Raw genomic sequence first — 12,205 nt, forward strand, 5'->3', positions numbered from 1 at the left:
TAGCACCATCCATTGTGACCATTAAACGCGCCTCCAGACAATGCCCACATGCATTGGGCATCAAATTTGATAGATTCTAGAACACTGATTTAGAAGCCTGCTCACTTCTCTCGTTGAGTGTTAATGGGCAGTACATCTCACTCAGTCAACAGGGATGAAACACACCGTAGGGAGTAAATGCAATGGCTATCCTTAAGCAAAACAATTATCAGTCAGATGGACGTATTTCTTTTCCATTGTCCCTCTAAAAAGTCAGTCCCGTTCCCCGCCCCCCAAGCACCAGTCACTTTTCTCACAGAATGTTCAACTAGCACTTGGAGTTTTTACTTTTTCAGCCTTCCTACACAGTTGGAAAAAATGCCAAAAGAAATCGAGCCTACAGCCACATGAGTGACAGTTACGCAACCGTTCCTGGCTCTAAAGTTTCCCCCAGAAGCTGAAACACTCTGTACTGTGGGCAAACAACAATTACAGCCATGAGAAACAACTCACTGTTTGCAGAGTCAGCTTTTCGGAATCTGGTCAGGTCGACGTTGGGTGGTCTGCTGGGCTTGGCTGGAGGCGGGCCCAAGACGGACAGGGGAGGCAGCGGCTTCTGCTTTGGGCTTGCTGAATTCTTCTCTCCCATTTCCTTCTCCTGACTTTGGCCCCATGGTGTCCCCGCTGTCAGCTTGGAAGGGGCCTTAGGGAATCTGGCTGACTCTTCCTGATTCATTTTGCTCAGAAAGATGTTCTTTGTAACATCTGTTTTCCTGTCATCTTTTTTTTCTTCCGAGTTTTTGGAGAGCCCAGGGCTCCCTCTGCTTGCAGCAGGTTTCAGAACCACTCCAGGGAAGGGCGAATTTGATGTTCCATGGTCTTTATCCTCGGGCTCTTCCCTAGCTGGTTTGAAAGGGCTGCCCTTGGATTTGGCTCCTAGTGGCATTGGGGGTCCTTTCTGGACAGGCACATTCTTAGAACTGCTCTCCTCTTCCTGGGAGTCCTCTGTACTTAGGGATGGCTTCTGGGCAAAGGTATGTCTGGGAAATCGGGGTTTGGAGTCAGCCTCTTGTGCCGCTGGCGTGAATTTGCTCCTAGCTCCAGCCACCTTTGAGAGCCCTGGTTTCAGGTCATTTTCTGGGACTGGGGGAGTAGGCCCTGGTTTAGGCCCTGGCGTCTTTAAGTCAGACTCTTGGTTCAAACTGTGAAGCCTATTCCCAGGAGGCCGTAAAACCACAGGTTTGGAATCTTCTTTGGTCAAGCTGGTGGGTTTGGGGCTTACGGGTTTCAGAAACCCCACTTTGACTTCAGGGTCTCTAGAAATCGAGTTTGGCTGTGCTCCAAATCTTTGGCTCACCCCACTAGGTTTTAAAAATGGGGGTTTGGGCTCCTTGTCAGACTTCTCCTCGAAGGTAGGTTTCACTGCCAAGGGTGGTTTTGTGGTCCCAAATTTAGGCACGTTGCTAGGTCCCGCAGGAGGGCTGGCATTTCCTTGGTTGTCAAATAAATTCTTTCTTGACTGTACTCCGGAAGGCGAGTTTTGTCCCGCGACTTTGAAGGGCCTGCTGTTGGTGGAGACCTCCTCAGTCGGGTTAGTCCCTGTGTTGAACTTCGCCATGAGGGACTTCACATCTGTTTTTCCATCCTATAAGCACAGGGGACAAAAACCAGCTGAGAGCCAGAAATCTCACTTGCAATTTACAATAGTATACCTTCAAGGGCTTCCTGCTCTGCGGCCAGGGTGCCGGCTGCGGCTGATTGGTCGAGCAGCTATTGTAACGTTGAAGTTCCTCATGTCAAAATAAGTTGTAAGGGTTTCTTGAAAAGGGAGAGCTAGGGCTGGCCTTAAACTTCTGTTGTTTGTCGTACAGGGGCTTGCTCATTTTATTTTGAAAACGGGTCTCTGTCACCTCACTGCCCAGTTATCCTGCTGGATTTACTCAGACACTATAGTTGTCTGCATTTTTTTGCTTCATTTGAAAACATATGGAAGCGGCTAACAGATGAATTCTGCAACATTTTATAATGGAGGCTCATGTGGAAACTGTACTTAAAAACGAAAGCACACTCTGTAAATTCAGGATACTTGCTTTTACCCAGCAATACAATGCTTAGCCTCGCTGTGGCTGGCGAGAGCTTTCCTGTTCCTGTATCGTTGAAAGTATACCTGCTGTCAGAGAAGTGTTACAGAACATTCCTGCCCTTCTAAAAATAACGAGAGGAGGTTTCCTTATTATTTATAAGTACAGAACGCTACTGTTCTACTGTATGTAGGTGAGCAGGACCACAAGGTCAGCATCAGGAGGCAAGAGGCCAGCAGCAGGGGCTGGCTAGGAAGGCTTATTGCCAGATCTTTCTCTCAGTCTAGTTTCTTCCATAATGACTTTTCTCAGTCCTCTAAGGTCCTACCTCACCTGCCTTCCTCACAAGAATTAGGAAATTATGCAGCAAAGACAGAAGATATTTGATTTTCTTTGTTAATATAGTTCAACTTAACCTGCGAGAATTAACGGTATGTTTGCTCTTTCTTTAAAAACAAGGAATTTGAGGCTGGGAATTTGGCTCAGAAAATGAGAGAGAGAGAGAGAGAGAGAGAGAGAGAGAGAGAGAGAGAGAGAGAGAGAGAGAGAGAGAGAGAGAGCGCCTGCCTAGCGTGCATGAAGTCTTGGCTCGTCTGCTTAGCATTCAATAAACCACGTGTGGTGGCGTACTCTGTACTGACAACATTTAGGAGGGTGAGATAAGATGGTCAGATGTTTGTGAAGGGTAAGGTCATCCTTGGCTACACAGCAAGTTGGAGACAAGCCTGGTCTACATGAGATCCTGCTTCAAAAAAAAAAAAGTTAAAGAGCAGAAAGAACCACCTGGCACATCAGCACCTGAGTCTAAGCCTTTACAGAGAAAGAGAAGACATGTGAGAAATACTGGACAGAAGACGTAGCTCAGGGATGGAGCCAGTGCTCAGCATGGGTACACACACACACACACACACACACACACACACACACACACACACACACACGAGTTTTTTGACCCCTCCCCCACTTCTCCTATAGGGGTATAAGTTGTACTCTTTATGTACAGTTTATTTTAGGTTCATGACATTAGGTAGAATAATAAAGTGATTAAGAACCTGGGATGGCGAGCCAGGGGGCAGGGAATATTAATTAATTTTTCTTTATCTCTTCAGTGCAAGTAATGTCTAGGTGCTGCTCTCAGACAAACTAAAGGAGTCCATGGGGCAGGCACATGTAGAGAGCGTTGTAGAGAGCCTGGGCACATCAGAGGGCTTCCTGTTTTTGAATCAAGAAGAAAGTTTCCTGGTGATCTGCTCTCCCTCCTCACTGTGCTGCTGGGAAACGGAGCCTGCTCTGACTCTGCTGTAACATGGTACACTTCATGGGGGGGAAAACCCTTGACATTCTCGTGGCCCTCGTCAAATACCGGGCCTTATTTTTAGTTCTGAAAATGTGGAAGTTGTGGATTTTGAATGGAAACTGTAGTCTTGGCTGCTAATTCTGGACCCAGAAGACCCTGCAAGTGTCTGAGTTAAAGGCACAGACCTTGGAGCTTTGGACAGAGGCTCGAGCCTTGACTTTGCTACACAGCATGGCACCTAGCAAGTTATTGACTTTCCCAAGTCTGTTTTCTTTATCTCTGAAATCAGAACTGGAATTCCATTTCTCATTTGGTTTTTGTTTTGATAAGGATTAAATGGGTTCATACAGGTGGCTGGGTATGTAGCTCAGTGGTAAAGCCCCTGCATAGCAAACACAAGGCCTTGAGTCTGTTCCTTGGCTTCAAACAATATGAACAAATGGATCAAGAACTAAATATAACTCAGATGCACTGATTTTCTGCCATGATAATTGTTTGTAATTCATTCATAACATAACGTCGTCTTTTCCAGATAGATCAAAAATTGAAGTTATTTGCGTTAATGTGTCTTCGAACAAGCCCACTTGTGAATTACGCATAGAGTTAGGAAGTCTGTGCCTGATTCGCCTGGAATCTTGAGAGTTTTCACTGGATGCCAAAAGATGGGGAAGGAGGAAGCAACAACTTCCTCTCTGGGGCCCCTTGAAGAAACAGTAAGTGTACCTGAGCTCACTATGTGTTTGGCTCATCAGCAACCTGAGTCTACACAGCCGAGTCCTGTGACCATTGACATTGTTTCTGTGTTCATTGACTGAGACCCTGAACCCTTAGCTTCAATTTTAACATGAATGGATAGATTTTTTGTCGTTTATGAAAGAAAAGATAAGCACAGTTAAACATGAACATTCTTACATTCTGACTTCATTACAAACTGGACATTTATTCATTGTTCTTATTTTTAAAATGGGTGGGAGACTGGTGGGATAGTTTGGTGGGTAAAAGAGCATGCCACCAAACCAAGTGGTCTGGGTTCAGTCCCCAGGACCCACATGGTGGCAAGAGAGAATTGACTCCTGAAAATTATCCTCTGACCTTTCTACACATGTGCCAACCTCACACATACAGGCACACAAAACAACTAAACATGTTTGAAGACAGGAAGAGTATCTCAGGTCATGAGAGAGGAAAGTCATCTTCCTTCACCCCTGACCCTAGTACAGGGATGGTCCCATGTCTTTACATGTGAGGACAGCTCAAAGGCAGCTCCTGAATAAAGTAAGGCTCTCTCTTGCTTTCAAAACTGATCTGCATGAAAAACAAAATTTATAGTAACCTTTCTCAGTCTCTGCTCTAGAGTCAAACACACACACACACACACTACACACCCCAAAAACAAAAAACAAAACGCCCCACATATCTGTGCATATAGACTCATCTATCCACCTTGTGCTTCCACTTGAAAACTGGAAAAACCAAAACCAAAAAACCAAACAAACCAGAAGTCCATGCTTCTACACTTTGCTTTCTTCTGGCAACCATCCGGATTGCATCTTTAGAGTGTGTACTGCCTATTTGGCCAGACACAAAGGCAAGGGCCTACTTTTGTTTTCTTTCCCTCTTGACTCCTCCCACGCAAACATACCCTTCAGGTCTGGGACTTTCTCCCACTATAGACGCTAACAACACCTGCTGATGGACTGAAATTTTCTTGAATTTCTCCGTGACAGGTCACAGAGTAGTTGGGAAGTTGTTTCTTCACCTCTTTGGTGGAGCTCAGGCATGAATCTGTTCTGAAAGCTCCATTTCACTGTAAAAGGCCTGTGGTGGGTTCCGATCAGCTGAGCCTCCAAGGCTGGAGTGAGTATGAGGCCCCTTCTCAACAGGATGTGGGAACTTGCCTCTCACCACAAACTCAGTTCCTGAGGGCAGGAGCCTACTGCTGGCGAGAGCAGGGGTATGGGTGGGAGGAGCTGGTGCCAGAAGCCGCAGTGACGGCCTTACTTGTGACAACCCTTTCTGACATAGGAAGGTAGAGATGCTTTTGCGATATCCCACCAGAAAACAATGCCCCATCCCCAGTGGCTTCCACTTGAGGTAAAACATTTCCTGAATAATGTACTCAGCGTCCATGGGCTCCTCTGAGGCTGTGAGTGCTTGCTTGCTTCTTTGTGGTAGGTTGGCCTAAACACAGCGTCGGAGGATGTCTGTGGGTTTTACAGTGTAGCATTGGCTCTGATATTACCCAAGGAACCTGTTACACAGGACCTTTCTTTCTCTTTCTTTCTTTCTTTCTTTCTTTCTTTCTTTCTTTCTTTCTTTCTTTCTTTCTTTCTCTCTTTCTTTTTTTCTTTTTTTCTGCTTAAAGGGAAGGGGAAGCAAGCCGTAAAAGCCCATATGGTGATGCCCAGCTCCCAAATGCCTTGTACTCTCAAGGCATATCGAGCAGTAGGCTTTTTGTATCCTCCCTCAAATACTAGGAGCTTGGGGCCTGGAGAGGACTCAGAGGTTAAGAGCACTGACTGCTCTTCAGGAGGTCCTGAGTTCAATTCTCGGCAGCCACATGGTGGCTCACAATCATCTCTATAAGATCTGGTGCCCTCTTCTGGCCTGCAGGTGTACACACAGGCAGAACAGTGTATACATAATAAATAAATAGGTCTTTAAAAAAAAAAAGAAAGAAAGACTAGCTTGGAAAGCTTTATAAATCTCCAAATTAGAACCTACAGACCTTTTTCCTTGCTATTCTATCAGATACCTCCTGCACATGTGGTCTTAAGTTGGCTGCAACTTCCAAAGGTATGAGCATAAATAGTGGAGGAAGTTAAACAAACATGACTTCTCATGTGCTTATGGTGTTTTCCAAACTATTAGTTTTTTACTCCTTGGTGTGAATAGCGATGAGATGCAGAGCACACAGTGGATGATGGTATAGATTCTATAGGTATGACAGAACAATGGGTAGCCTTAAACTGGCTTGTTTTGCTTTTCTAATCTTCCTCTTTCTGTGCACATAAATAATAGGATGGTACCTATTACAGCAAATTTAGTCTACATCTGCTTAGGATTTTTAAAGTTCCTTTAGCTTACATTATCGAAATGTATGAAATTAAAGATAATCTTTGAGGAATTTCTAAGTATTAGCTTATAGGTAATTGTAAAAAGTTTTCACATATATGTTGTTTGCTGCTGATTTAGTTCTTGTGAGAATGGCTGTTTGTTGTATAATACAGAATAAGTTCTTCCATTTTTCTTGTTCCCCCAGTTGGCGTAGCTTTCAGTTATTCTTGTGGCTGTTTTCTAAAACCAGCAGGAGAAAATTTATTTTGCTAAATACACAAAAATCTTATTGACTGAGAAACTCTCTGATATGGAAAAAACGATGCTTTGCTCCTCACAACTCCTCAGCTCCCTGTTATTCCCACCATCCCCGGGCACACTGACATGTGTTTCCAGGCATTGGAGTCCTTTTTATCACCTGAAAACAAAACCTTAAAAACTCACATAATATGGGGAGGCAGAGGATGGGACATCTGTGGGGTTTTCTGGAGACTTTCTTCCCAGTATGTGAAAAGATCTGAGACAGGAGATCTGCCCATATGGCAACAAATGGAGACAGGTGGCAGCTGCTACTCAATGAGAGATTCAGAGTTTTAAGCAAACTAAAAAATAGACATTAAGTGAAGGGTCTGGAAGGTTCCAGAACAGAAGCAGATGGCCATTTGGACTGTACCTCTGACTCATCTCCTGCCTTGCTACCAGACCCCATCCTGTTCCATCTCCTCCCCTTTGGAACACTGAAGGGAGCACTCTCAGTGTTTAGTGTCAGTCCTCAGTAGCCACCTGACACCTCTTGCTGTTTCCTTTGGCACAGTGACAAGCCTCTGCAGGAGCTGAACTGCTTCCTTCACTTTTGGTGTTACAGAGCTCCTCACAGGATCACACCCTGTCCCGTTAAAATTATGATGCTCTCCACTTCATACTTTCTGTGGTACACACATTGCTCTTAGCTCCTAGCCATCCCCTTTTCCTTATCTTTCCATGAGGCTTCATGACTTTGTCTGCTTGGGTTTCTCATCTGTCCATCTGTCAGTCCATCCATCCATCCATCCATCCATCCATCCATCCACCCATCCATCCATCCGTGCATCCATCAATCCATCCATCCGTCCATCCATCTGTGCATCCATCAATCCGTCCATATGTCCATTCGTCCATCCATCCATCTGTCCATCCATCCATCCATCCATTCATTGTTTTATCGTATTTGAGATTTTTAGACATCCCTTATGTGTGCACTGAATCTAATGTATCTCACTTTGCCACCCTCTAGTCTATTACCTCTTCTTAATTCGAGGGTGCGAATCATCTCTATTTACTTCTATATTTTGCAAACAGTCGGGTGTCGTACTGCTAGCTCTATTATTAGGAATAATAACCACACTGTAACTTCAAAATTTCATGTATGCAAGTTGGAAAATTCTGACATATGCTATCACATAACATCTGAATACACTTGACACAGAGAACCAAACCAGTTGCTCAGAAACTACCAGTGTTCTGTCCCATTTATACGAGGTACTCATCACACAAGTAGGGTGGCTGCCGGCTGCCAGAGGCTGTAGAGCTTGAGAAAGATTAGAATGTTCCTGGGGACAGGGACAATCGCACCCCAGTGTGAAAATACATGATGCAGAATGGCACACCTAAACAGTTATGACAACGGGGCTGGGCAAATGGCTCAGTGGTTAAAGTACTTCCTGCTCAAGCATGAGGACCTTTGTAAAGGCTGGATGGGGATGGATGGGAGTCGTGGTTGACTGTGATCCCAGCCTCGGAAAGCGGAGGCCGGGGGAGCCCAAGAGCAACCTGGCTATGGAGAAAAGCCCCATTGTTAAGCTTCTGGTTTGAATCTGAGACTGAGACTGACTTATGAATACAGTTGAATAGTTATGATGTATGAATCTCTGATTCTCACTCCAGCCTTGGGTTCCATGCAAATTCTCCCCACCTCTGTCTTTCTGTCTCTCTTTACACACACACACACACACACACACACACACACACACACACACACACACACAGAGAGAGAGAGAGAGAGAGAGAGAGAGAGAGAGATTTTATGTTAACTATGTTTTACCATCATGCTTCCTCTGCCTTTCTGAGCTAGCAGGTTTTCACCTCATCATCTGGATCCTGAATCTTTATTGGTAAAATTGAACATTTGGGATTTTCATTCTTATAACAACACACCATTTGTTGCTACCCAACCGTGGGAAGCATCAGCTGTACTTGGTGATTAGTCATAAGCAAGAGAAGGGTCTTGGTGACATTTAACCTACTCAAGCAAGGCCATGTGTTGTCCTAACCTGTCCCTAGGATGCATGTCCCAGCAAGGTTATTATCTGAGTGAGTCTGTTACTGCGTTGTTGCTGCAACAAAACACCTGAAGGAAAAAGCAGCCTTTGAAGGTATAGCTCGTTGGGGCTAGGAAGTTGAGGTGGCAAGGGGATGACGTATTTGGCCCCATTACATCCATAGTCAAGAAACAAGGGATGATGGATACATATACTCAGCTCAGATCCACGCCTTTTTTGTGGTCTGGGATCCCAGCCCACAGAATGGTCCATCTCAATTTAGGCTAGGTCTTTCCTCATTAAGTAACCTAATCAGACAATCCTTCACTGACAAGTACAGAGACTTGTTTCCATGGGGATTCTGAATCCCATCAGGTTGACAGTTAGGACTAACTGTAGAAGGGATCTCTTGTGAATCGTGTGGATGTAACACTTGTCAATTTAAAAAAAAACTGTGGCCTATAGTTCAGGTAGGAAGTAGGAGGTGGAATGTATGGAAGACAGAAGGGATTCTGGGATAGAGCCAGGTGGCAAGATTCTGCCATCAAGTTGTGAGGACGATGGACATGGTGTGCCTGAGGTCAGGTAACCAGCCACATGGCAGAATATAGATTAATATAATGGGTTATTTAAAGTTATGAGCTAGTCTAGCTATATGGCCTATAGCTATAGCTATATTTTGTGAGTCTCATGAGTCACTATTCTGGAATAAATCACCTGAAGCATAATGGCATCCTATTCCAATTAACCATCACACAAAGTATACGCTGAGCTTATATAGCCTTGTAACTCTCCTGGCTTCCAGTTTGCGCAACTAGGTTGGTTAGCAGAGTTACAAGAAGACAGTGAGTCTGGGGCTCCCCACGTTACCAGAGCATTCCCAGACTAGCTTCTGATGGGAAGATATGGTTGGCTTCTGCAGCTTCCTGCTGGCTTCTCACCTCTCTGGACACATGCTTGATTTGTTCTGGTGGCCAGTGCAGAGGCTATTCCAACCCATCCTCACACACTCAACAGCTGTACAGAGCTTCAGAAGATGCTTATCCATAACAAGAAAAGGTGTAGAATTTGGTTTTACAGCTAAGCCACTTTAATTGGTTGCCCTAGAATAGAGTCATGGTGTCTGAGGAAGAAACAGAGCCATAACCACTAGGCAGTTCAATGCCCTACGTATTTACAGGTGAGATGTAGACAACAGGTTTGACTAGATGATCCATGAGACTCCACTCTGGATCTCTATCTTGCTTGTACACTGCATCCCTCACTGCGGTACTGAGAGCTGCATTGACAGCAGCGGACAGATAACGTAGAACCTCGTAAAGTGCTTTCCTGCTGGGTGCTGGGCCAAGAGATTTTTTTCAAGGTGTCACCTAATAAATCTATGGTTAACTCAATGCCCATTTTACAGATAATGAAAACAAAGCCCAGACATTTCATTCACTTATTCATTACTCATAGCTGGCACATGGCTGAACATAAACCAGACTTAGATCTTCACCTTGAAGCTACAATCTTCACCCAAACAGCAGGAGCCAGAGAGAGAGCCCAACTCTTCTAAGGAGACACAGGCTTTCTCTGTGTTCATGTTCTCGGAAGCATCACCCCAGAGGCCCCCCAGCCTGAATTCAGACAAATGCACAGCTCTGCATCCAAGCTGCTGAGAACTTCCCAGCCATCATGTGCACTTAGTCTTGTGGCCACTAGATGTCAGTATAACTGCTCTGTGAGGCCCCACCAACTTTGAAGACTAGGTGCTATTCTGGAGGGAAGTGGAGGGAGGAAGTCGGGAGAGGTTAAGAACCCAAAGGGAGTTAAAGAGATGGAAATAACAACGAGGGAGACTTGACTTGAACCTGTGGAAACTAAGTCTTTCCCATCCTTTCTTCTCTGTTTTGAAACACGAGATCAGCTTTCTCAGTGTTCCTGGACTTTGCTACAACTCCTTGGCTATTACTGATTGCCCTGAGTAGAAGGATTTAGGAATGAGTCAGAAAGAACGAACGGCTTCATCTCTCTCCCCTTCACCTGCTGTTTGTTGCTAGTCTCTTGGGGGGCATTAGACTCAATGAAGTCTGTGTCTCATCTTACATATGTATATGCTGGTCTCTGTATATCTCCTCAGTAAGGTCCCCTCCAAGCAGGAAGAGAAAGGCTGTGTCTAGTTATGGCTTTGCTTGTGGGGCAGCACATTCTTTTGTTTCTTTATATGAATTAGTCTGTATATAGCAAGTATCAATAAATAAGTGTTACGCATTAATACTCAGTATTCAACTTTATCTCCACCACAAGCCTGTGAGGCCAGCACTACCCTTATACCCATTTGTAAAGAAGGAAGCTTAGAAACATTGTACGGCTCTTTCAGAGTTACACAACAGATAAGAAGCAGAGTCTAAAGTCCATTCTCTTTTTAACAATTTCAATATAAATATAGCAAAGAGGAGAGGAGGGTGGAAAAGCATTACATTCTTCAAAGGCATTAACCACAGTGGTGCATACAAGAGGACCAAAGCCAGCAACTGGAATTGATTGTTACTAGCCACTCTCAAAGTCTTCCTTGGCTGCCTCATACCTGTTAGTCATCACCCAGCCAGCTTGCCAGGGCCTTCCTGGAGAATGAGGGTCATTAGCTATGGCCTCTTTCCTTTGTCAACGTGGGACTCTCACAGAAACCCCGATGCCCTGCCATAGCCTAAAGTCTGAAGGGAACTGAATGTAGCTCCCCCTCCCCCATCATCAGGACAAACCCACATTTGTCAAGAGACAGAATGGAGGAAGTCATCGGTGCCCAGCTCCGCAGGCAGCAGGGTCGTGCCTCTGGCTCTGTGGCAAGAGCAGAGGTTGTAAGGCTCAAGAGGCCTGCAAGCGACAGACACGACATCCCTGCATCTTTATCTGCTTTTTACCCATCTGGCTGAGAGCAGGCTGAGGCTTAGCATCTGATGTCCATCTCCTCTGCAATTTTCCATCAGAACCTGCCGTTCTTTTCACTTACTCAGCCAGCGCAGTCTGTGCTGCCAGCGTTTGGAGATGGCATACCTCTGTGCTGTCAAGATGTGCTCGCTGATGTGTGGAAAGAGAGCTGGGCATAGTCATTACCTGGTTGCTGCAGAAGAAGGCAGGAAGGTGGGTAGGCTCATTTAGCGGGTGTTCCTGGGGCCCAGGCCTTGGATCGCCCTGACTTCTAGCTGCTCTGTCTGTCCCACGTGCAAGCTCCAAGAATAGCAACGTATTCTGGTGTCTGGCAGGGCTGTGTGTAGGGGACTGGTTGAATGAACTGCCCCTTCCTCCATGTGCCAGGCTGACATACACAGAAAAGTCCAAGGATGTCCTCAGGGTGTTGAGCAAGAAGAGGAAAAAAGCAGAACTAAAAAAAGTGCCCACTCAGCTCATTTACTTCTGCTGACATTCCCACCAAGCATGTGATATTCAAAAGAGCAAACCCGAGCTCCATTAGCCACGTTGTATGCAGGGACAAGAACTTGTAAGGGCTTTGG

At 45.3% G+C, this 12,205-nt stretch overlaps 1 protein-coding gene across 6 annotated transcripts in view; it reads right to left on the reverse strand.

The window, feature by feature from the left end:
* FYB1 (FYN binding protein 1) overlaps positions 1-12,205 on the reverse strand; it is a 132,010-nt gene that overhangs the window by 75,016 nt on the left and 44,789 nt on the right. For 4 of the 6 annotated variants that reach the window (XM_084782905.1, XM_084782901.1, XM_084782904.1 and 1 more), the window contains exon 2: positions 493-1,624. In XM_084782905.1, coding sequence (XP_084639031.1) covers positions 493-1,624 — 1,132 coding nt within the window. Of the gene's footprint in view, positions 1-492; positions 1,625-4,999; positions 5,018-11,807; positions 11,963-12,205 lie in introns of those variants that run through there. The other 2 variants (XM_084782902.1, XM_084782903.1) reach the window with 2 other exon arrangements.

This window comes from Acomys minous (genome assembly GCF_964271855.1).
Source record: "Acomys minous genome assembly, chromosome: 5".
NCBI classification, from domain to species: Eukaryota; Metazoa; Chordata; class Mammalia; order Rodentia; family Muridae; genus Acomys; species Acomys minous.